Source organism: Diabrotica virgifera, chromosome 1, assembly GCF_917563875.1.
Source record: "Diabrotica virgifera virgifera chromosome 1, PGI_DIABVI_V3a".
Taxonomy (NCBI): domain Eukaryota; kingdom Metazoa; phylum Arthropoda; class Insecta; order Coleoptera; family Chrysomelidae; genus Diabrotica; species Diabrotica virgifera.
In genome coordinates this window covers 294,475,257-294,502,562 of record NC_065443.1, presented here as the reverse complement: position 1 = coordinate 294,502,562, position 27,306 = coordinate 294,475,257, and the positions used below count along the sequence as shown (strand labels likewise).

General features: G+C 31.5%; 1 protein-coding gene across 1 annotated transcript; it reads right to left on the bottom strand.

The window, feature by feature from the left end:
- On the bottom strand, positions 1-27,306 carry LOC114324230 (uncharacterized). The gene is made up of 3 exons (XM_028272018.2): positions 26,908-27,306; positions 12,138-12,305; positions 1-179 (listed from the first exon to the last, which is right to left on the bottom strand). The coding sequence occupies exons 1-3, from the start codon at positions 27,043-27,045 to the stop codon at positions 18-20; spliced, it is 468 nt and encodes a 155-aa protein (XP_028127819.1). The 5' UTR covers positions 27,046-27,306; the 3' UTR covers positions 1-17.

Genomic DNA, 27,306 nt, shown 5'->3' with positions numbered 1-27,306 from the left:
ACAAAATGAATCCTCAATTAACAAATTTCTTGTGAAGTGATTCCTTCCAGACAGCAATATATCGTTTTGGTTTTGATATCTCTGTAAATCACATGAAATCTGTATTTTCCTACCATTGGAATTAAACTCTCCGCACAATATGCGTCACTATATACCAAATTTCTTAAGGAGTAGTTACCCTATGAATAAAATACAGACAAAATTAAATAAACTGCATAAATAAAATTGAGGCCCCCAGAGCAACAGTGGCCTAAGCCACAAATTGAGAATTTTTAGATTAATATTTGTCATAACTAATACATTGTTTAAAAAGCCAAAGAGAAGACTATATACCTGGAAGTCACCAGCAAATCAAGAAGGGAGAGTTGTAAGAAACCAAGTCTATTATGTATTAATTAGACAAAGACACAAGAACGCAACTATATCTTCAAAAACCTATCCAGGTGCCGACATAGGATCAAATCACAACCCAGTAGTGACCAAAATTAGGCTCAAAATGAAAATAAAACGCAGAAAAACAGATGTAAAAATCGATACAAGTAAACTAAGAAGCCTACTCAAAAAACAACGCCTGACAGATGAAATTAATAACCGTTTAATGAATGTTACAGAACAAATCAAGCGAAATACTGAAACAGAGGCAAAATGGTTATTAATAAAGAAAGAAATAGATAAATGTCAAAAAGAAATTCTTACACCAACCAGATACAAAAAGAAACAATGGATGACGGAGGAAATCTTAGATTTAATGGAAGAAAGACGTCAGCATAAAAACAAAGATGTACAAAAATGTGGATAAACAAATAAAATCCAAAATTAAGCAGGCTAAAAACAATGGTTAAAAGAACAATGCGCAAAAATAGAAGAACACCAGAAAAGACATGATAATTTTAACACACATAAAAAAATTGAAGAATTAACTCAGAACAACAGAAAAAGAAAACCGGGAATACTAAAAGATACAAATGGGAAACTGGTGTTGAGTACTAACGAAAAATTAAAGGGATGGACAGAATACATAAATGAATTGTTCAAAGACAATAGAACATAGCAGATGGAAGTCGACGTAGAAGATGATACGGTTTTAAAGATATTAAAAGAAGAAATTAAATCAGCATTAAAAAGCAGCAAAAATGGCAAAGCAGTAGGTCCAGACCAAATCCCAGTAGACAGCTTAAAATGCATAAATGATGAAACCTTAGGCATTATCGTAGACAGAGTGTACAAAACAGGAAACATACCAAAACAATAGTTACTCTCAACCTTTTGTGCTATCCCTAAAAATACAAACGCTAAAGATTGCAGTGAATACAGAACAATATCATTAATAAGTCACATTCTCAAATTATTCTTGAAAATAGTACATGGTCGTATAAATAAAACACTATAAGAAGGAATAGATGATAGTCAGTTTGGGTTCAGAAACGGACTAGGAACCAGAGAGGCGTTATTTGCTTTTAATGTGTTAGCTCAAAGATGCATGGACATGAATGTGGATGTGCATGTTTGTTATGTTGATTTTTAGAAAGCTTTTGACAAAGTAAGACATAAAAAATTAGTCCAAATTCTAAAGACAAAAAATAATAGACCAAAGGGACTTACGAATAATAACAAACCTTTACTGGAATCAAAGAGCACAAATTGTAATAGATAACGAAACCAGTCCAGAAATTGTAATCAGGAGAGGAGTTCGGCAGGAATGTATTATGTCTCCATTACTTTTTAATGCATATAGTGAAGCCATTTTTGAAGAAGTATTGCTATCTCAAAGTGAAGGAATAATAATTAACGGAAGATCTATTAACAACATAAAATACGCAGATGACACCGTGATTATGGCAAGCTCTGCTGAACAACTCCAACTACTACTAAACAAAACAAACAATTTCTCAACCGCGGTACCGCCTGACACTGTGTATTTGTTATAAGGATGTATTTGTTTGAGTAAGTTTGTGCAAAAAAAAATCGAATCAGAATAATTTACCTAACGGGGACAACGCGCGACGTTAGAGCCTGAACTAATAAATAGTTAAAACGGTCAAAACAAAGAGACACACACTCATCAAAAATGCACGTGAGATTATACTCGTATAAATTGTATAATCTTCTTTTACTAACAAGAGTTAGGAAGAGTCAACTTCAACTAGTAAACGTTGTTACTGCTGGTTTCAGTTGGAGTTGACTCGAACTAGGAAAAGTCAACTCGAACTGAGAATCAACTTGAACTGTAACATATACACCATTTTTTTCACTTTTTTATAGGATATAGTTTGGCTAAAAATATTTTTTTCGACAAAATGCTTACGTTTTGAGTTATTTGCGAAAAGCCGTCTAAAAACGTGGTTATTTTGTTGAAAAATGAACATAATCACTTGCAAATAACTCGAAAATTATTGATTTGCGGAAAAAATTCTAAAGAACAAAAGTTGCTTAAAATTAGTCAGCTTATCCATTTCGGGACTTATCTTGAACATATATTTTTTCACCCCCGAGATGGGGTGAACACGACATGTTAGCCATGCGTATGCCAAATTTCATTTTAGTCCAAGTGGTTCTTTAAAATTTACAGCAAAGACCGTGAAAGAATGTACTAACAGGAAAGGATACCGCCCACTTAAAAGTCATTACGGAATATGAATGCAGTACTATGAGAATCTGTAGTTTAACCCTAGTTGCATAAAGACTTGTTTAACACAGTGTACAAAACAGGAAACATACCAAAACAATGGTTACTCTCAACCTTTTGTGCTATCCCTAAAAATACAAACGCTAAAGATTGCAGTGAATACAGAACAATATTATTAATAAGTCACATTCTCAAATTATTCTTGAAAATAATACATGGTCGTATAAATAAAAAACTAGAAGAAGGAATAGATGATAGTCAGTTTGGGTTCAGAAACGGACTAGGAACCAGAGAGGCGTTATTTGCTTTTAATGTGTTAGCTCAAAGATGCATGGACATGAATGTGGATGTGCGTGTTTGTTACATTGATTTTAAGAAAGCTTTTGACAAAGTAAGACATAAAAAATTAGTCCAAATTCTAAAGACAAAAAACATAGACAAAAGGGACTTACGAATAATAACAAACCTTTACTGGAATCGAAGAGCACAAATTGTAATAGATAACGAAACCAGTCCAGAAATTGAAATCAGAAGAGGAGTTCGGCAGGGTTGTATTATGTCTCCATTACTTTTTAATGCATATAGTGAAGCCATTTTTGAAGAAGCATTGCTATCTTAAAGTGAAGGAATAATAATTAACGGAAGATCTATTAACAACATAAGATATACAGATGACACCGTGATTATGGCAAGCTCTGCTGAACAAATCCAACTACTACTAAACAAAACAAACAATTTCTGTGAAGAATATGGTCTAAAAATAAATATAAAAAAGACGAAATACATGATAATAACTAGGAAAACAAACATACAAACAAGCATACATTTGGAAAATGTACCGATGTTGATAAATACAAATACCTAGGAACCTGGATTTCAGAGAAAAATGATTAAACAACAGAAATAAGGACCAGGATAGAGATTGCAAGAAGTGCGTTTGTAAAAATGAAAACAGTTCTCTACAACAAAGACCTTAGCTTAGAACTGAGAGTAAGAGCTTTGAGATGCTACGTGTTCTCGATACCACAATATGGACTTGAAAGCTGGACATTAAAGGAAGAACACATAAATAAGCTCATTTGAAATGTGGTGTTACAGAAGGATGCTTAGAATAGCATGGACACAGAAGAAAACGAACACAAAAGTATTGCGAGAAATGGGTAAAGAATGCGAAATAATAAATACAATTAAAATAAGAAAGTTACAATATCTGGGACACGTCATGAGGGGACCGCGATATGAAATGCTAAGACTGATAATACAGGGAAAGATAAGAGGTGGAAGGAGTATAGGAAGAAGGAGAGTGTCATGGTTAAAGAATTTAAAGGACTGGTTTAGATGCAGTTCTACAGAACTTTTTAGAGCAGCGGTGGATAGAGTAAAGATAGTGATGATGATATCCCATCTCCGATTAGGAGACGGCACTTGAAGAAGAAGATTAATATATCAATAAAAGCAGCAACATTAAATTTTCGGATTAACAGGGCCTACACAACCTACCTCTATATTTGGCTAAATGGCGCTACATAATTTGTAGCGCCATCCCATAATCATACTGGAAATACGAATGCAAAGATTGCGTTTATCTCAAAACTTCGTTTTTGGGCTTAGGCCATTGTTGCTCTGATAGCCTCAATTATAACTTAAACCTAATTTATATCTATTTTTAAAGTAATAGTCCAAGTAATGAAGCTTAAAATAGGACAAAACCTTACAATTTTTACAGAATGGATCGATTTGCTTGAAAATTTGAGAATAAGTAGTGGATAATCCAAGGATCAAAATGCCGAAAGGCGCTTTTACCATGGGGTGGTTGCCACCCCATCTCGGGGGTGGAAATTTTTTATTATATTTTAATAGCAAAAGTTGGTAAAAACGTTCATTCTAAGTAAAAAACGTTCCATACATTTTTTTCATAAAATTGATAGTTTTCGATTTATTCGCTATCCAAAGTGTTAGTTTTATATCGAAAAAACCAATGTTTATCATAAGTTTTCTGCTAATAGCTCCAAACGTTTTCGTTTTATCAAAAGAACTTTACTTACCAAAAATGTACCCTTTGAAAAAATAAACAAAACCGTTTTGTTTAAATTTTCTTTAAGACCAATAGTAATCGAGCTATACTTTATTATATTTTGGCTCCTCTTCTTCAAATGCTAAATATTGTAGTTTCAAAGTCAAAAGACGGGAAAACTATGCATTTTTCGAGGACAACTTGTTCAAACTAATTTAAAGTACTTAAAAATATCTATCTTCAAAATGAAAAAAGTCTCTAGCTCAAAAATTAAGTGACTTATAATGAAAAGAATGTCAGTCCCTATACTTTTCAGCGAAAAAGTGATCGCAAGCAACCTCCCAATCACTACCCTATTTAAAATTAGTGATTGACCTTATTCGGTCTTATTTATATTTATGTATTATTAATAGGTTCTAAAAGTTTTACCGGCTTAGAATAATTAGTTAAAAAAAATGGAGTTAAAAGCGAATAACGAATTTTTGTAGTTTGGAAAAAAATGGCATTTTCTTCAGAATGGCAAGATTAGCATCAGAGATTCGAAAACATGTTTAAATATGAAATTGTAACTTATTTAATTCCCATGAATAAGGTTTGCAAAAATTTATTCTACGACAAAAATTAAAACTAATTACGGTTAAAAAGTCAATATATTTTTTTGAAAAAAAAAAGAAGAAATCCAATAAGAAGCATAATAATGTAAGTTAGCGGTGTTTTTAGTCATTGGGCTTATTGATTCTTATTTATTTATGTACTATTAATAGATTCTAGAAGTTTGACTGGCTTAGAATGATTAGTTTTAAAAAAACGGGAGTTAAAAGCCAATAACGATTTTTTGTAGTTTGGTAAAAAAATGCAGTTTTCTTCAGAATAGAAAGATTAGCATCGGAGATACAAAAAAATGTTTCAATATAAAATTGTAGGTTATTTAATTCTCAAAAACTTGGTTTGAAAAAAATTTTTTACGGCAAAAATTGAGTGAATCGCAAATGAGTATATTATCAAAAAACATTGATTTTTCTATACAAAAGTATCACTTTCGATAGCGAATAAATCGAAAACTATTAATTTTATCAAAAAAATTTATAGAACATTTTTTGCTTGGAATGAAAGTTTTTATCAACTTTTGCGGTCAAAATATAATAAAAAATTTCCACCCTCGAGATGGGGTTTAAATCACCCCCATAATAAAAGCGCCTTTCGGCATCATATACATTTTAATCCTTGGACTGTCCAATATACCTCGTCCAATTTACTTACCGTTGCACGTCATCCGCGCCATAGCCTGTGACACGATACCAACTCGAAATATTTAGGCGGTGAGTGTGTTCTTTTTTAGAATCAAAATTATTCTAAAGGGGAACACACCTACCGCCTAGATATTTCGTATTGGTATCGTGTCACAGGCTATGGCGCGGATGACGTGCAACGGTAAGTAAATTGGACGAGGTATACTTATTCTCAAATTTTCAAGCAAATCGATCCATTCTGTAAAAATTGCGAGGTGAAAAGCTTCGGTTCCTGGCCTATAAACACAGCTGTTTAAATCGTAAAAAAATATTGCGAATACAAATTGAAAAAGAATGTTAACAAAATCCAATCTTCTCTGGCAGCTATTATTAAAGTGTCTTGGTGGCCGGAAGAAAACAAAATAGAGGGATTATTAGAAACTACGAAATTTTTGAAAATATATTGTTTTAAAGATCTACCAATTCTAATATATTACTCTTTAAATTTTAAAATTCGGTTTAATATCAATAATGCACCAATGGTCTATATTTTAATATATTTCTCTGTACACCTAATTTTGTTTTTTTTTTGTCACATATATCACACTAAGTAAATTATATGATACGGTTATACAGTACGTAAATCGTTCAGCTGGACATAGGGAATATACATTGAGAGAATTGTGGCAGCTACGCTAACCTGTATTAGTTAAAGCTTCTGTTCGAGTACGAGTTTTTGGTTCAATAGGGCTTTTCATCGATTGTCATTTGTTTCGAGCTTCTGTCATGTGTCACATAATATTAATATATCTGCGCCATACGTCCTTGGTGTGTGTGTGTGTGTATCATTGTTATATACCAATAACGTATAACGTAGATATATTAATATTATGTGACACATGGCAGAAGCTCGAAACAAATGACTGTGAATGAAAAGCCCTATAGAGCTGTGAGAATGAATAGAATGAGTCAGTTTTGAAGCAAGGCTGTCGATAAATAAATAAAAAACAACGTTTATGATTAATGAGTTAATAATTTTACTTTAATTTTTAAAATATTTTTTATTTAAAAACTAATTTCAGAACTAAACAGTTTTCCCATTCTCCCTTAGGCCAAAAATATTTAGCTATTACCACAGAATAAATAACCATACAGAAGCGAAACTCTTGCCGAAAACGGTAACATAATTTTCATGCTCATATGTCAACGTAACTGGTGCAACCTCACTTTTGCGACTGACGTGACAGTTGTTTATAGTTAAATTTTATATATTATGTTTCATTTCATGTTTTAATTATACAGGGTGTAACGAAAATACAGGTCATAAATTTAATCGCACATTCTGGGACCAAAAATAGTTTGATTGAACCTAACTTACCTTAGTACAAATGTGCATATAAAAAAAGTTACAACCCTTTGAAGTTACAAAATGAAAATCGATTTTTTCCAATATATCGAAAACTATTAAAGATTTTTTATTGAAAATGGACATATGGCATTTTTATGACAGTAGCATCTTAACAAAAAATTATAGTGAAATTTGGACACCCTATAAAAATTTTATGGGGGTTTAGTTCATTTAAACCCCCCAAACTTTTGTGTACGTTCCAATTAAATTATTATTGTAGTATCATTACTTAGACACAACATTTTTAAAACTTTTTTGGCTCTTAGTACTTTTTCGAAAATTCAGTTTTTATCGAGATATTTTGAATATTTGTCAAATCCACCACATATTTGTATATGGTTAATAGTCCTGTCGCCAGGGGGGGTACAACGGCCTCGTTAATTCAGATGGACTTACTCAAGTTTTTTTTATGTATTTTGACCCGTAGAACACGAATTTTTTGGGTAACAGTTGATCCGGATGTCGATAAGATTGTTATAGACCAAGAACTTGAGGAATCAAATAACAGCGATTTTTGGCAAAACAAAACAATATTTTGTATTTTTTGGGCCATTTTAAGTAAAAAATATTTCTACAAATTTTTTCGTAGGATGCACAGTTTTCGAGATAAACGCGGTTGAACTTTAAAAAAATCGAAAAATTGCAATTTTTGAACCCGAATAACTTTTGATTAAAAAATAAAATAGCAAGTCTGCTTACCGCATTTGAAAGTTTAAGTCAAATTATATCGGTTTTGATTATTTGCATTGGTAAAAATTTATTTTTTTATTGTTTAACAAAGCTATAAACACGTAGGGTTTCCCGTGCTTTTACATGCGTTTTAACGCATGTAGCGTAGAAATAGTCTTGATTGCACTAGTACCTATTCTACCTACTCGTTCGATTTTAAATGAGAAATCATAGAAACATCACTCACGCACTAGTTGTTTGTAGCTTTGTTTAGCAATAACACAATAAATTTTTAGCAATGCAAATAATCAAAACCGACATAATTTGACTTGAACTTTCAAAGGCGCTAAGCAGAATTGCTATTTTATTTTTTAATCAAAAGTTATTCGGGTTTAAAAATTGCAGTTTTTCGATTTTTTGAAAGTTCAACCGCGTTTATCTCGAAAACTGTGCATCCTACTAAAAAACTTGTAGAAATATTTTTTGCTTAAAATGACCCAAAAAATACAAAATATTGTTTTGTTTTGCCAAAAATCGCTGTTATTTGATTCCTCAAGTTCTTGGTCTATAACAATCTTATCGACATCCGGATCAACTGTTACCCAAAAAATTCGTGTTCTACGGGTCAAAATACATAAAAAAAATTTGGGTAAGTCCATCTGAATTAACGAGGCCGTTGTACCCCCCCTGGCGACAGGACTATAAGTACGATTATGGAGACTTTGTAATAATATGAAAATTTATGTATGATTTACATTTTTAGGTATATTTTGAACCGTATTAAAAAAGAAGCCATATCTCGATAAAAGTTGCCTTCTCGAAAAAATACAAAGAGGCAAAAAAGTTTTAAAAATTTTACGGCCAGATGGCGCTAGCCACCCATTACCATCATTTTGGCTGCAATATTTGGGAAAACATTTCGATGCGATTTGATTGGATTAAGGAGAACAGTGCCTACGTTCCTTCTGATGACGCTCCAATAAGAGCAGAAAACTGCAGTTAAAGGGACTGGCTGCACTCCTTATTCTAATTAAAAAGTAAGATTGTTTTTCCTTCGTATTGCAGCCGAATATATAAAAATGGTACACACATTTTTATTTTTTTTTTTTTTTTAACATTTTGTTTAACTAATGGTATCACAGTAATAGTTTAATTGAAGCGTACACAAACATTTGGGGGGTTTAAAGGAACAAAACCCCCATAAAATTTTTATGTAAACATATTAAAAAAGAAGCCACAACTCGATAAAAAATGCCTTATCGAAAAAATACTAGAGCCAAAAAAGTTTTAAAAATATTGAATTGAACTAATGGTACCACAATAATAATTTAATTGGAACGTACAGAAAAGTTTGGGGGGGTTTAAGGGAACAAAACCCCCATAAAATTTTTGTGGGAAGCACAAATTTCACTATAATTTTTCTTTAAGATGCTCCTGCCATAAGAATGCCACATATCCATTTTCAATAAAAAATCTCTAATAGTTTTCGATATATTCGAAAAAATCGATTTTCATTTTGTAACTTCAAAGGGCTATAACTTTTTTATGTGCATATTTGTACTAAGGTAAGTTAGGTTCATTCGAACTATTTTTGGTCCCAGAATATGTGATTTAATTTATGACCTGTATTTTTGGTACACCCTGCATTTTATAGTTAAATTTTATATTTCATATTTAATTAATAACAACTTGTCAAAAATATTACCTAATTTGGAATTGTCTATTCCTTAGAACATCAAGTTCTATTCTGTAACTGGTGCACAAGGTCAAATATTTCGGTCCCAACAAAATCAATGGAAACGACAGTCAGATTCGCTTCTGTGTGGTTATACAGCGTGTCTACTTAAGTTGGAAACATATGGGAAACTTTTTTGTTATTCATTTTACGAAAAAAAGTTATTCTTTATAAAAAGTTCTGCATGCTCTAAAACCTAAGATTCAATCATCAGATATCAAATTTTGTCAACATTATACGAGGTATGTCAAAAAATATGAACTTCGTTCAAGAGTAAAGTACCTTTATTTCTCTCAGTATCGAAAATTCTTATTATGAAAAGTTGTTTGGAAATAAAAACTAAGATCAAATATGCAATTATATGCTTATAATTGGAAAAAAATATTTTCCAAATTTTTCTCAAAATTATTGATACTAACTTCGTTTTTATTTTTTACACATAGGATAACTCTTTTATTATTACTTTTACGAAAAAAGGTATTCTTTATAAAAAGCTCTGTATGTCCTAAGACCGAAGTGCAACCATCAGATATCACATTTTATTAATTTTATACGAGGTATGTCAAAAAATATGAATTTTTCTCAAGAGTAAAGTACCTTTATTTTTCATAATATTGAAAACAGTTATTAAAAAAGGTGTTTAAAATTAAAAACTATGTTTCAATATGCAATTACATCCTTCTAATTGAAATATTGTGAAATATAAAGGTACTATAATCTTGAGCGAATTTCATATTTTTTGACACCTCGTATAAAATTAATCAAAGTTGATATATCATGGTTGTGTCTTAGATTTTAGACCATGCAGAGCTTTTTATGAAGAATAACTTTTTTTCGTAAAATGAATAATAAACGAGTTATCATATTTGTAATAATTAAAAACGATGTTGGGTATCCATAAATTTGAGAAACAAATTTTTTTTTCAATTAGAAGCATGTAGTTGCATATTTCATCTCAGTTTTTAATTCCAAATAACTTTTTATCACAAGAATTTTCGATATTGAGAGAAATAAAGGTACTTTACCCTTGACCGAAATTCATATTTTTTGACATACCTCGTATAATATTGAGAAAATTTGATATCTGATGATTGAATCTTAGGTTTTGGGGCATGCAGAACTTTTTATAAAGAATAACTTTTTTTGGTAAAATTAATAATAAAAAAGTTTCCCATATGTTTCCAACTTAAGTAGACACGCTGTATATTCTGTGCTACTACATTGTCATATTTTGACGTTTATTTGTGTCAGTCGAAATGAGTTGCCAATTTTGAGGTTAATGCCCCTTAATGCTAACAACCATATTGTCATCGAGAGAGCTCAGTTGCCACAATTATTTCAATATAATACAATGTATGTATTTATGTATCTAAATATATACAATGTATGTTCCCTATGTCCATCTGTATGATTTACGTACTGTATAAGAACTTGAAAGTAAAGGTTTATCTTGTGAATGTCAGCAATTGTTTGTTGTCTTTGAGAATTTATTACCATATTTTATTACTATGATCCATTTTAGAAAGGAAGATCATTTTGTTGTATTTTACTTACTTACTTAGTCCTAAGCCTTTCTACCTTTAGATTTAAGTCTGATGGAATTGAGTTTTGCATTGTTGTCTCCATGCTTTCCGATTTTGTGTTTCCTTGGGTTTCTTGCACTTGGGTTTCTTGGGTTTCTTGGACTTTCCAATGTTAATCCTTTCTTCTCGACTTCTCTTTTGATTTCATCTATCCATATAACTCTTGGTCTTCCTGTTTTGTTTTTCCCCTGCACTCGTATTTTGAACACTCGTTATGTTGGTCTCTCGTTCGACATTCTACACACGTGCCCGAACCATCTAAGTTGTCCTTCTATTATTTTTTCATTGATTGGTTCTAGTTTTAGATTTTGTCTGATTGTTTCGTTTCGTATTTTGTCTGTCCCCTTTCTGTTTGCTATTTTCCTCAGGAACCTCATTCCCATAGCATTGACCCTGGATTTTTGTTTCCCCCCTCAATGACCTTGTCTCGCTGCTATACTTGATTTCATTGTATTTTATGAACAATAAATGTGCCAATATGACAACTCAGCAATTTGATGAATAATTGAAAGATAACCATGTCAGTAGAAAGTATGTTTTAGAGTAAAAAACTTCACGAGGTTGGGAATGCAGGTCATAAATAACAAGAAACTGAGGAGTCCGTAATTAACGAAGCTACTGAAGTTTTAGAATTATAGTGGGACACCTGAACCCTATGTTGAGTCCGAGAAAACTAGCAGCTATATCTACAATCAACCGAACTGGCATCCAAGTCTTCTTAAGAAGTAAGAATTCCATTCCCACTCCCATTACTTCAACCTCATGATTAAACGATTTTTTCAGTTATTAGTGTTTTGTATATTTTAAAATATGCTTGCTTTGCATATATCAGCATTACAGAAAATGCATTTTTGAGCATACTATAATACTTACAGCTTTCCAAGGACAACTGTAAGGATCCTCCACTTGAATTTTTTTCATCAATGTAACCCAGGGTTCTGAGAAATATTGTTGCAACATCACACACGGATCACGTATGAAGGGCAAAAATGTCATCTTTATCCATCTACCCCCTGACCATCTTTCCATTTCGATGCGAGCCTGTAACAAATTTTCCTTGTTTGAATTTTTTACACATAATATGTAATGAATATGTTGAAGAAGTACAGTATGAAATCTGTATATAAGAAAATTAATATTTGAAATGTACGACGTAATATTTTAACATTCACACTTTAGTAAATCAAATAATTAAGGAGACAAGAAATTAGACTTCGTAGATCCTAGGCTTTAGCATGTAGTAGAATATAGTAGAACATTATAGTCCAGAGCAAATCTGTTTTGAGATAGACGTTGAGAGGTGACTCATAGGTTTTTGCAGAAATTTCTTGGAATTAACTCTTATAATAATAATTGGGTTATCCTCCTACTTAAAATTGTCCGGAACATTGTTTAAATCATCAAAATGTAAAAAAATGAAGGACAAATTCGATTATTTTCTTGGTTTTTTGATTATAACTTTCAAAGTATTCACTTTAGAGAAAAGTTGTACTGATATAATACTTGCGTAATTAAATTTCCTGCAATATAGGATTGGTTACAAATTTTAAAAATTGTCGGCCTTGTTGCAAAATAGCAATAATTGCGAAAAAAACATAAAAAAACAAGTATTTGCATTTTACATTTTTCAACCATATATGCTACACTTACAACCTTCATATTTTACCCACAAAAACTATATTATACAGTAAAACAATACTATAAATTTCATTAATATCGGTTCAATGGATTTCGCAAAAAAATTCATTTTTTCAAAATGTTGCAGGACTGAGAATAAAGCAGATAGCAAGTTGAAATTTTTTTTTGCTTATAGAAGAATACGGTACCTTTCACGTGCAATTTTTAAAATTAAAATCCATTAACTACAACAGCGTCAGGAATTTTTTTAAATAAACATTAATTTTTTGTGCTGCGCGCAGGACAGCGGTGTTTAATTCACACAAGTTGATTTCCTCCAAAATTTCTTCCAATCTTTATCTAATATATTATTTTTTTACATTGTATTTTGTTGTATTTTAATATTTTATTTCCACAAAAATCAAACTAATTTTACATTGTAATTTACAAAAATAAACATGTGAAATATTGTTTAAACAGTTGCATATATGTTTAAAATTAGTAAACTTGTATTCTCTAACTTAAAATATATGAACAAAGAAAGTTTTTGCCAAAAAATGTGTTATTTCAAACGGAGCATGTGTTTTTATTTTACAATAAACAAATTTATTTATATCGAAATGTACTAAAAATTAAAATTTGTCAGTCATTATCAAAGGCCATTGGAATGACCAATCAGAGCAAACTATCCGCTCTCCTGCGCGTAGCACCAAAAAACAATGTGTATTTAAAAAAAATTCCTGACGCCGTAGTTGTTAACCGATTTTAATTTTGCAAATTGCAAATGAAAGGTACGGTATTCTTCTATATGTAAAAAACATTAAACTTGCTGTCTGCTTTATACTCAGTCCTGCAAGATTTTGAAAAATAAATTTTTTTTTGCGAAAGCTCGATTGCAAAATTTATTTTGCAAAATCTATCCAACCGATCTTAATGAAATTACCAGTATTGTTTTTTATCATAAAGTTTTTCTTGGCAAAATATGAAGGTCCTGAGTGTAAAATAAATGGTTGGAAAACGTAAAATGCGAATACTTGTTTTTTTTTATCGTTTTTTCGCAATTATTGCTATTATAAAACAAGGATGATAATTTTTAAAATTTTTAACGAATTCTGTATTGTAGGAAATTTAATTGCGCAACTTTTATGTTGGTACAACTTTTCTCATAAATGAATACTTTCATCGTTATAATTAGACATAGGCAATGCCAATAAAAAAGTATGAAATATGCGCATAAATATGCAGTAGTTTACCCAAAAATATGCAAGTTTATCTAGAAAATATGCATGTAATAAAAAATATTTACAACATTTTTTAATTTACAAAAATAATTAAAAAATCTTCACATGTTGTGTTAATTAACACGTATACGTATTTTTTAAACTAATCATCATCATCATCATCTTTTGGCTCTGTAACTCTATGTGAGTCTTGGCCGCGTTTACTATTTCTCTCCATTGTTGTCGGTCCTGAGCAGCTATTTCCCATTGCTGTACTCCCGTTTTGCGTAGATCGCTGGCTACTGCGTCCTTCCATCTCTTTCTTGGGCGACCAACTGACCTTTTTCCATCGGGCCTTTCCCAGAATGTGGTGTTTAGAAGTCTTTCGTCACTTGATCTTAGTACGTGACCCGCCCATCGTATTCTGTATGATTTAATGTAGCGTACTATGTTTTCATCTCCGTATATTGTCTGGAGTTCATCATTGTGTCTTCTTCTTCACTCTCCTGTTGTCTCTTCTCTGCAAGGCCCATAGATAGTCCGCAGTATATTTCTTTCAAGTACCAATAATTTTGTTATTTCCCGCTGATTCAGAGTCCAGGTTTCTCTTCCATACGTTATTGTGGGACGAATTATTGTCTTATATACTCTTATTTTTGCTGGTCTTGAGAGTATTTTTGATTTAAGTAGGGTCCTTAACGAGTAATATGCCCTGTTTCCTACAATAATCCTGGCTGCCACGTCCTTTTCATAGTTATTTTCAGATGTTATGATCGCTCCCAAGTACTTAAATTCTTTGACGACTTCAAAATTGTATTCATTAATTGTTACGTTTTGTCTAACCCTTGGTCTTGGGTTCTTCGTAACCACCATGTACTTGGTCTTGTCCTCGTTGACCTTAAGACCAACTTCCTTGGCTCCGTTCTCGAATAGGGTGAAAACTTCTTTTGCATCTCTGGTGGATTGTGCAATTGTGTCCACGTCATCCGCAAAGGCTAATAGTATTTTTGATCCTTGGGCGGCAAATCCGTTTGTCAGTTGTGGCTGAGCTTTCCTTACTGCATGTTCCAGTGCGAAGTTAAACAGCAGGGGGGCGAGAGGATCTCCTTTTCTAAGTCCGGTGTCAATGAGGAATTCCTCCGACGTGTTGCTGCCAACTCTGATTCGTGCGGAAGCGTTCTCCGTGCTCACCTTTGCTAATCGTACCAGTTTTCCAGGTACTCCCATTTCTACCATAGTCTCCCACAATGCTTCTCTGCTAACAGAATCGTAAGCTTGTTTGAAGTTCACGAAGATTTGGTGTACATCGCGGTTGAATTCCCAGTTTTTTTCCAACACCTGGCGTAGGACGAAGATCTGGTCTATAGTCGACCTTCCCGGTCTGAATCCGCTTTGGTAGTCGCCTATTATTTCCTCTGCGTATTTTTTAAACTAAACTTATGTTAATTAAATATTTAAGTATTTTAATAAATAAATAATATTATTTGGAATTGAGGTAACAACAAAATTATCAAATGCTGTTTTTTTTTTAACAGAAACATACGACTTCTCTCTGAGTACATAGAAAAACTTCTTTCGACATCAACTGATGTAACGGGCATTTCTCAAATTCACCATAATAGTTGGCTCTAAATTAAGTGGTTCAGAAAATGTCCAAGCTATTACTTGAACCACTTTAGAAATAACCTGGTAACCCCTGTTTTTCCATGGTTGTTGGGAAATGTTTGGAAAGTTTTCTTTCCAATATGTACTACTTTTAATATTTTGACAAAATGATTCAAATTCTTTTATTAAAAATAAACTGTCTAACAATGATAATTTGGAGGAATCTAATTGGGTAATAGTCTGAACGAAACTAGAGTTTGATTTTATGAACGACACTGAACACAGGTGTTCGCGGCTTATTCTACAACAAAAGTGAAAAGGACCGTCAAACAAAAAATTTTTACCTAGTGATATAAACTGACAGATTTTGGAACCCTTGTATCAAGGACAAAACGTGACAAAATTATGTATAAGCCGCTATCTTGTATTAGTTCCGATAACAAAAATTTGAATACCAAGAGATTATAAAACAAAATTAAATATTTAGATTTCCAAGCTATTTGTTACATGAATATAAAAATATATATACAACCAAAATTTCAAATCATATGCACTTTATGCAAATTTATATAAAAATATGCAAAATTGGATATTTTTGCATCTATTATAAATAATATGCAAAATATGCAATTTGCATATTTGCCTAAGTCTAGTTATAATCAAAAAACGAAGAAAAAAATCGAATTTTTGCTTCATTTTTTGACATTTTGATTATTTAAACAATGTTCCGGACCTTTTTGAGTAGGAGAATAGCTCAAATAATATTATATCAGTTATTTTCAAGCAATTTCTGCAAAAAAATATAAGTCACCTCTCAACGTTCAAATGTACTAATATTTTTACAGATGCTATTCTATTAGTCAAAACTGCTACAGTAATTTGAACTATTTCTGGAACGCAAGTTGGAACGTGTGTAGGCTGGCGAATACTGTAGTTACGATTTTTTTAAGTCTTCTACTTTTGTTGTTCGTAAAAAGGCAGAAAAACATTGTTATTTAATCGTCATCGACATTAAACAAAAAACTTCCTGGGAAGAGTTTATTGAATTAAATAGAAAAAACAAATGGGGGTACAAAATCAAAAGATTATGCAAATAAGATAAAACGAGACACGGGCTATGATATCTTATTTGCCAAATTTAAGGAATTATTTCCAGAAGGGACGAAAGACATAATGAAAAAGTTCTTTCTTTAAATTCTTCCAATAGCTTTTTTTTGAAATTCATTAAGACATAACCACTCGTTTATGATCAACACTGTTCTATTTACTGTAACCACAAATACTCTTCAATTATGCCACAATTCGATCTGCTGCAGCACAGTACATTGCAATGTGTGTAGATAATATTGCAGTAATGCAAGCAGTACTGTTTTTGATACGACCTAAGGTTCAATAAGCAGTACGATAAATCTTTACATGTGTAGGTCAGGTCATTGACAGGCGGGCGGGCAGACATACATGGATAATTAAAGGTTACACAAGATCAAGTATATTCAAATGGGAAATAAGCCACAATTTTACCTAAAAATGATTTTATTAACGTTTCGACGCCCAAGTCGGGTGTCGTTGTCAAAATACAAAATAATACTAAATAAACAAAAATGTTGTTGCTTAGTAAAAAATTCTTCTAATAATTTATTTAATCTGACTCATTTATATCGGCAATTCACACACGTATTATACATTTTAAAGTAGACGACTTTAAAATGATATTGCCAATATTGATGAGTTGCGTTCCTGGGACGACTTTATTAAAAGATAGTTCATTCGATTACATGAAATCAATCCCAACTCAAGAATATCCGCCACAAAAAATCATAGCATATGATCTGTCTTTAAGGAATTATTTTGATAACTGATATTCTTGAGTTGGGATTGATTTCATGTAATCGAATGAACTATCTTTTAATAAAGTCGTCCCAGGAACGCAACTCATCAATATTGGCAATATCATTTTAAAGTCGTCTACTTTAAAATGTATAATACGTGTCTGAATTGCCGATATAAATTAGTCAGATTAAATAAATTATTAGAAGAATTTTTTACTAAGCAACAACATTTTTGTTTATTTAGTATTATTTTGTATTTTGACAACGACACGCGACTTGGGCGTCGAAACGTTAATAAAATCATTTTTAGGTAAAATTGTGGCTTATTTCCCATTTGAATATACTTGATTATAAAAATGCCACAAGAAAATAGCTTCAGTTACTCAAGATATAAGAAGAAAATGTCAAGCAGAAATAATGTTAATGAATGGAATTGAACATTATCAGAAACTGTCGGAAAAATGAAAGAATACCCATGAACGATCATATCAAGCACATATTTTGGATTTGCTGCCTTTTTCTATAAATAACAAACGAGAGAGATAGATTATTAAGTGTTGTCTACAAAGAAAAAACGTTATCCAAGACATACGCAGTTACATATTTATAATTGACAGAGTGAGACGGCGATACAATTGTTCAACGGAGTTATATTAATTTAGTAGGAAATTTAAAATCACACTTGACTATTTCTGTACTTCTAATGTCATTCTTAGAAAAACATTCAACATGAGTAGAGATAATGATTGTATAAACTACTATTCGAGTAATCGTGCTTCTTCTTCTTCTTTAGGTGCCGTGTCTGTATTCAGACGTTGGCCGTCATCATGTTTACAATTTCTTGAAATCTCTCTCTATCGGCTGCTGCGCGAAATAATTCTTCTACTGTGCAGCCACACCATTGTCTAATATTACGCAGCGATGAAAGTTTCTTTCGACCAATCCATCTATTTTCCTCCACTTTTCCTTGTATTATAAGGCGAAGCAGATGTTATTTAGGTCCTCTAATTATATGGCCGAAGTATTCTGTTTTTCTCCTCTTTATGATGCTTATGAGCAGACGTTCTGAATTCAGCATTTGAAGAACATCTTCATTGGAAGTGTGCGAAACCCACGATATCTTTAGGATTCGTCGACAACACCACAATTCGAATGCTTCTAATTTGTTTAGCATTGTGGTTTTTAACGTTCATGTCTCACAACCATACAATAGGATAGACCACACATAACATTTCAGTAATCGTGCTGATCAACTATAATCTGACTGATTCCATGTCTGTCATTTTGACAGTGAAACTGGGTTAGGTTCGGTAGAGTTTATAAATTTTAATAATCAGTCTCACGGTTATTAGACTTTATTACGGTTGTCTTGTCCGACGGTGGTGGGGAGACTTATATTTTTGACTTTACGTCACTTTACACAGAGTTTACATTCCCATATTTTTAAATTATTTTCGATCATTGAATGTGTGTTATTGTGTATATATGTGTATTATTTGTGTTATTATGAAATAATAAGACAAATAGTACACATTTTATCTTATACCGGGTGGCGAATCGTAAAAAGGGCCATAGGAAACTCAATGTAAAGTTCTGAATTGTTGAATTCCTGCTTCCCTAATTATTCTACATCAAAAGTCATGAGAGAATACTTGTAGAGAATTAAAATCTGTATTAAAATCAAAAGTTAAAATTATTGTTCTACGATTTAAATGCATTCCACAATTTTGAAAAATATGATACATTTGCCACAATAGGTATGCGTGTAAAAGTAAGTCCACACGTTACTATTTAACTGACAGTGCTCACACCATTGACTGAATAAAAAAATCTTTATTATTAATCCTTTCTCCGCAACTGAGGGTATCTTATAAACTGTATTGTTTTTTAAACAATAGATGATAAAATAAAAATATTGACAGTTCAAAAATGTGAACATTATTGCATTGTGTGTGGCCTAAGTTTGGGCTGAAAACTAAAATGTATTACATTTTTACAAAATTTTGGAATATGTTTAATTACGTAGACCAATTTTAACAGTTATTTCCAATACAGATTTCAATCCTCTTCAAATAGTTTCTAATGTCTTTTGATGTAAAATAATTATTAGGGAAGCTGGAATTCAACAGTTCAGAATTTTACATTGAGTTAATGCAAAACTTTGACGCATGTCAAAATTCTCAATGTGTTTTAATTGTATTCATTTTTTTCGAATCCTGAGAAAACTAATAAATATTTTTGAAAAATTTAAACTCAGAATGAGAGACTACATTATTACCGAGGGCTGAAAGTCCCTGAAAACTTCTATAATGTTTATTTTAATAAGTTACAGGGCTGAAAATAAAAGAGAAGTGTGATGTTTAATTTCAAATATTTCATTCAATAGAATCTGCTTGTTTATTCTAAGTGGCTTTCCGCCCTCGGTAATAATGTAATCTTGCATCCTGCGTTTAAATTTTTCTAAAATACTTGGTTTTCTCAGGATTCGAAAAAATCATATTACGATTCAAATGACAGTAAGCTCTCGTGACGTAATCTCACCCTTAATGTTCATTGGTTAGTCGATTTAGGCAACCGTAGTAATGTCTAAGAACCGTGAATCAGTCTTGTTTACTTGAATAAATTCAGTTCTTTTAAGAGCTATTTGGATATTATATTGTACTTTTGGTTTAGTAAGTATTTATTTAATTAAAATACGTCAATAAAATTTGTAAGTAATCATCTGTCAATATGGTTAACTTCTGTCTAGAGTTCGCCAAACGTATACATATTACTCTGACTTTTCAATCATAGTGTATGAAATTACAAATTAGTAGATTTTTACGAATGTACATTTATTTGCAGATAATGTCTGGAAAATGATCTGCACACCTAATGATCTAAATTCATTAAGTTTACTTTCATTTTAATCACTTAATGCAGCTGACATAAACGATATTTTTTAAATTCCTGTTACTATTTACGTCCACTGGCAACTTTAACATGGGGAAATTCATAATACTATATTTGCATACTCATTATTTTTGTATAATTAATCTATATCAAATATTTAATAACGGTAGTAATAGTAACATTTATCACCAATAAATATATATTATCAGAAAAAGAATAACATCACAAAAATTTTTTGACACATTCTTACGTAGCGAAAAATTGTACGGTGGGGTAGTAGTCACATCCGTTTATTTTCAGTATTAACTTAGTTTAGACTTTGTTTTGACTAGAAATTTTTGATTTGATTCGTATGCATATCATCGATGACGCATGGGTATTCTTTCATTTTTCCGACTCTAAATATTTGCAGGTTTTAGTACTAGAGAAATAGTCCAGGAACCGAAGCTTTTCACCTCGCAATTTTTACAGAATAGATCGATTTGCTTGAAAATTTGAGAATAAGTAGTGAATCAAAATCAAAGATTAAAATCTACATGATGCCGAAAGACGCTTTTACCATGGGGGTGGTTGCCACCGCATCTCGGGGGTGAATTTTTTTTATTATATTTTGACCACAAAAGTTGATAAAAACATGCATTCTAAGCAAAAAATGTCCTATACATTTTTTTGATAAAATTAATAGCTTTCGACTTATTTGCTATCGTAAGTGATAGTTTTATATCGAAAAAATCAATGTTTTTCGATATACTCATTATTACGATTCATTAAATTTTTGCCGTAGAAAATTTTTTTCAAACCAAGTTCTTGGGAATTAAATTAATTAAATTAAAACTGAATTAAATAAATTAATTGGGAGCTTAAAACCTACAACTAATCATTTTAAGCCAGTCAAACTTCTAGAATCTATTAATAATACATAAATAAAGAAGAAAGGATAAGTCAAATGATTAAAAACACCGCTAACTTACATTATTATGCTTCCAATTGGAGTTCTCCCCTTTTTTTCAAAAAAATGTATTGATTTTTTAACCGTAACTTTTTTATTTTTTATCTTAAACAGTTTGTTAAAAAAGAATTTTGTAGGTTTTTATAAGACCTATAAGGATATTAATATTAAATATTTTTAGTATCCTCAGTCGCAAGAGAAGTGATTTTGAAAGGGTTGGTAAAAGTGGTTTTTGCATGTTATTACAAGATTTAATTGTCAATAGCTCTCTCAATTTTTGATGTAGAAAAAATTTTTACAAACCACTTTCTTGGAAATTAAATAAGCTACAATTTCATATTTGAACATTTTTTCGTATCTCTGATGCTAATCTATCTATTCTGAAAAAAATGCCATTTTTTCCAAACTACAAAAATTCGTTATTCGATTTTAAGTCATTTTTTTTTAATTAATCATTCTAAGCCTTCTAGAACCTATTAATAAGACATTAATAAAGAAGACCAAATGAGGTCAATGACTAATTTTAATTAGGGTGGTGATTAGGAGGTTGCTTCCAATCATTATTTCGCTGAAAAAATAGGGACTGAGATTATTTTCATTATAAGTCACTTAATTTTTGAGCTAGAGACTTTTTTTACTTCTGAAGATAGATATTTTTAAATACTTTAAATTATCTCACAATAAAACACTGAAAAACGTTTGTTTTCTATACTTCCACAAAATTCATTACAACTATGTTATTACTACAGCTGTTTCGGCAAAGTGCCTTTCTCAAGTGATATATTTTACAATGTGTTTGTCTTTTTAAGTCTTTAACCTTCGGAGTACGGAGATTATTTGACTTACTTAGATTACGAAGATGGGTCAAGCGTGACCCATTCTCATTTTATTTATAAGGATGTTTTAAATAGTCAGTATTAATAAACAGTATCTTTAATTCAACAAAAAACAAACAAACATAACCATTATAATCCTAAATTATTGTATTTAAATTTTTTAAGATCGTTTCCCATGGGTATATACTAGTTCGCTCCGGCGCACAGTGGTCAAAAATTCAAATTTAGGAGGACATCTAACAAAAACCCAACTTCTGAGAAACATCTATTAATGATTATAATTGAAAAGTAAAATGCGTACCTTAGTCGGTTCCGAATAATTTATCTATTTCCTAGGAACCTTCTCAAGGTCTAGTAGTCGCAAGGGTACTGCAAGTACAAGTTTTGTTCAGTTACGCTTTATCGTCGTTTGCGAACGTTGTGTTCTCAAGTTGTTAAAAGTGTTAAAGAGTGTTTTTAAATTATTTTTTTTTATTTTATCATGTCTGCTGGTTCTTCAGGTTAGTATTATTTGTGATGCTTGTATATAAAAGTATTTTATTCATAGTAAAATTGGATTTATTAGAAGCAGAGAAAAACAATAGTTATCTTTTTAATTGTTGAAATTTGATAGTCAAAAGAAAAAAAGTTTATTTAGTTTTATTCTAATTTTTAATTATATTGTTGATTCATCATTTATCTTTTTATACACAAAATCTGTAGGGTCGGAGTGCATCGGAAGTTGTTTAATAATTTTTTTGTGTGTTTCAGGTATTCACTGAGACGTGACGAGGTTGAATTTATTCGAACTTCTTTTAGATAATTCTTTGTTATCTCGGGCAACTACAGTTGCTTCAAGGAAAAATATGCTTGACTATGTAAATCATGGAATAGATAATAATAATAGATAAGATACACATGATATAATAATGCGAGAAAATAATTATGTCGAGGAACAAATAGCTTCGCTCTTACCAACAATTGTAAATGTTCGAGAAGAAATTGTTACTGTCCAGCATACGTTATTAAAAACTATGTTGGATGGAAAAGTGGCCAATGCTCTAGCAGAAAATCCTTCCACACAGAGTTGCTATATTTGCAAAACTAAACCAAAAGATATGAACAATTTAAGGGCAGTTTTAAAAAAACCTTGCAATTTCTCTACTTTTCAGTATGGTCTGTCGACGCTACATGCACATATTAGATTCTTTGAATGCATTTTGCATATTGCTTACCGACTAGATAGAAAAACATGGCGGGTTAGAGGTGTTCAAAATAAAGCCATTTGTGAAGCAAAAAAAAAAGAAATAAAATCAAAATTTCGGCAAGAAACTGGACTTCTCATAGATACAATTAAGCAGGATAGTGGTAATACCAATGATGGTAACACTGCCAGAAAATTCTTTAAAGACCCTGAGAAATCCGCTCAAATTACAAATGTAGACGAAACTTTAATTAGGAGATTTGTAACAATTTTACAAGCCATATCATGTGGTTATCAATTAAATAGCGAAAATTTTAGAGAATGTACTCTGAAAACTGCCGAATATATTGTGAAATTATACGAATGGTATAAGATGCCAGCTAGTGTCCATAAAATATTAATACATGGAACTGACGTAATTGATACTCTTTTACTTCCTATTATGTCGAGCATATATCTTATTTCTTCTAAAGCTTCTTCGTGACGAGGAGTGCCTTATTATCGACAACATAACACGCGCAAGATCGGAAGAAAAGACAATATAGAAGACCTTCTTCATGCGTTATTATTATCTTCAAATATGGTTATTTCACATTTAAGACCATTGCCTAAAAGAAAAGTAAATCATCTATCTTAAGAAGTTTTGGGCTTACTTCGTGCACCAGAAATTAGCCCTCAATCACCTTCAATGTCAGAAAAGAAGAAGATTCGGATACTTCATGCTACAGTTTTTGAGTAATGTAAATTTTTATTAATAATTTTATTTTTTTTTTTTGACTCTAGATATGCACGCTTGGTAAACTATTTTAAATTTGTTTATAATTCGCTATTACATACTTTGGGTTTTTTAATAATTGTATTTTATTTATTTTTGTTAGAATTCTGTGATTTGTTTTAAGTGATTACTGAAAAAAAGTTCCTAAGAAAAATAAAGAACAAGTTGCTTTTTATTGTAAATTACCCTTATTGCAGCCGGCTAAATATAACAATAATTATGAAACACCCTGTATAATTGAACGACATTAATATTAACTATTTTCGTGATGCTATCTTAACAATTTGTGACCATTACTTGTTCTTAATAAATTGCCTTAAAAAAGATAACATACCGAATTCAACAAGTCCTCCTAAATTTGAATTTTCGACCACTGTGCGGCGGCCAGATTTTAATACCTTACAGAAAACGGGCATAGGTAAATTCGCTCCGGCCATATATTTGAATACGTATACTCGTAAACAGAGACGGCTGCGATTTACGTGTACCTACAAAAATATTAAAAATATTTTTCGAAATCCGAAGACCGGGTCAGGACTGACCCGGCATCATAGATGTTACGTAGAGGAAAAACTGTAATTTGCATGTTCACGAATTATATACGAAAAAATAGACTGAAACATATAAGGAGAACTTACGGTCAATCGGATTTGTAAAAAAATTATTTCATAAAATATTAAGAAATAAGTGAATTTCGGGTCACGCTTGACCCAGTCTTCGTACTCCGAAGGTTAACTGAAGAGGTTGAGGAGTGGGGAGCTGTTTGTCTCGAGGTGGTCATTCAGAATTATATCTGTATTTTTCAATGTATTAATTTCCATTGATTCTAAAAGTGATAGCTTAAGGCCTTTATTTTGAATATGTAGAATTTGAAACTCTTCATTGAAAGAATGATTATGATCTAGAAGGTGAAGTGCGTATGTAGAAGTGTCTGTTTTTCTATTGCTGAAAGCCCTTTTGTGTTCTGCTATCCGTTTGTCAAAAGTTCTGCCAGTTTGACCGATGTAAGTTTTCGGACAGTCACCACAAGTTAGTTTGTACACACCACTCTGTAGTTGCTTTCTCTTTCGGCTTTTATTGTTTTTAATATGTTTGCTTAAGTTGTTGTTAGTTCTGAAAGCTGGTGTTATTCCTTTCTTTTTTATGTATCTGGCTATTTTTGTTGTTATTTTGCCAGTATATGTGAGAGAGCAGAAGGTACTGGGTTTTTTCTGTGGTGGTGGATACACTAATTTCAAGGCTTTCTTATGGAGTTTTTGGTTTAAAATGTTGTTAACTGTTTGTTCGTTATAGCCATTGTTTACTGCTATTTGTCTAATTATATTTAGTTCTGTCTCGAAGTTATTATCATTAGACAAATAGCAGTAAACAATGGCTATAACGAACAAACAGTTAACAACATTTTAAACCAAAAACTCCATAAGAAAGCCTTGAAATTAGTGTATCCACCACCACAGAAAAAACCCAGTACCTTCTGCTCTCTCACATATACTGGCAAAATAACAACAAAAATAGCCAGATACATAAAAAAGAAAGGAATAACACCAGCTTTCAGAACTAACAACAACTTAAGCAAACATATTAAAAACAATAAAAGCCGAAAGAGAAAGCAACTACAGAGTGGTGTGTACAAACTAACTTGTGGTGACTGTCCGAAAACTTACATCGGTCAAACTGGCAGAACTTTTGACAAACGGATAGCAGAAAACAAAAGGGCTTTCAACAATAGAAAAACAGACACTTCTACATACGCACTTCACCTTCTAGATCATAATCATTCTTTCAATGAAGAGTTTCAAATTCTACATATTCAAAATAAAGGCCTTAAGCTATCACTTTTAGAATCAATGGAAATTAATAAATTGAAAAATACAGATATAATTCTGAATGACCAACTCGAGACAAACAGCTCCCCACTCCTCAACCTCTTCAGTTAAAGACTTAAAAAGACAAACACATTGTAAAATATATCACTTGAGAAAGGCACTTTGCCGAAACAGCTGTAGTAATAACATAGTTGTAATAAATTTTGTGAAAGTATAGAAAACAAACGTTTTTCAGTGTTTTATTGTGAGATAAAATGAACTTCCATCAAGTAACGGTCGAATCCATCAATTACTTTAAATTAGTTTCAACAAGTTATCCTCGAAAAATGCATAGTTTTCCCGTATTTTGACTTTGAAACTACAATATTTAGTATTTGATGAAGAAGAGCTAACATATAATAAAGTATAGCTCGATTACTATTGGTCTTAAAGAAAATTAAAAGAAACGGTTTTGTTTGTTTTTTCAAAAGGAACATTTTTATTAAGTATAGTTGTTTTGATAAAACGAAAACTTTTGGAGTTAATAGTAGAAAACTTATTAAAAACATTGATTTTTTCGATATAAAACTAACAATTTCGATAACGAATAAGTCGAAAACTATTAACTTTATAAAAAAAATGTATAGTACGATTTTGCTTAGAATGACTGTTTTTACCAACTTTTGTGGTCAAAATATAATTAAAAGTTCCACTTCCGAGATGGGGTGGCAACCACTCCTATGGTAAAAGTTGCTTTCGGTATCATATACATTTTGTACCTTGGACTATCGACTACTTATTCTCAAATTTTCAAGCCAATCTATCAATTCTATAAAAATTGCGAGGTTTTGTCCTATTTTAAGCTTCATTATTTGGACTAAAACAATGGGATATGAAATATGCAATAAGCAAATTGTAAAGAAATAACTTACTTCTGTTGTGTTATCCACGTCACGATCCATAACTAAATCCCATTCCATAATCTTAGTCGTTCGGTTTATAGGACGGAATGTAAAATTTCTCAGCACTTGCTTTACATCTTTATACTGAGGATCTTTACAGTAGCCCATAGTTTCCACCGCATATCTTAGCTTTGCTGAAAACTAATATAAACTGATTGTTAACGAGACCAAAAATCTAGATAGAGATGAAGTCAAGAATTTATAAAGCCAGTGTAAGACCAATAATGACATATGCATCAGAAAATGATTCGATACAGCCACAACAAATAGACTACTGGAAACAGCAGATATGAGAGTACTAAGAAGAATTACAGGAAATATGTTGAGAGATCGAAAAAGGAGTAAAGACATTAGAAGAAAATGTATCGA

Excerpts from the sequence above, each read along its gene's own strand:
- LOC114324230 (XM_028272018.2), bottom strand. The coding sequence starts at position 27,045 with ATGGGCTACTGTAAAGATCCTCAGTATAAAGATGTAAAGCAAGTGCTG. Across the intron at positions 12,306-26,907 it reads ACGTGGATAACACAACAGAA|GCTCGCATCGAAATGGAAAG; the intron begins GTAAGTTATTTC and ends AATTTGTTACAG. Across the intron at positions 180-12,137 it reads ACAGTTGTCCTTGGAAAGCT|GGTAACTACTCCTTAAGAAA; the intron begins GTAAGTATTATA and ends TTTTATTCATAG.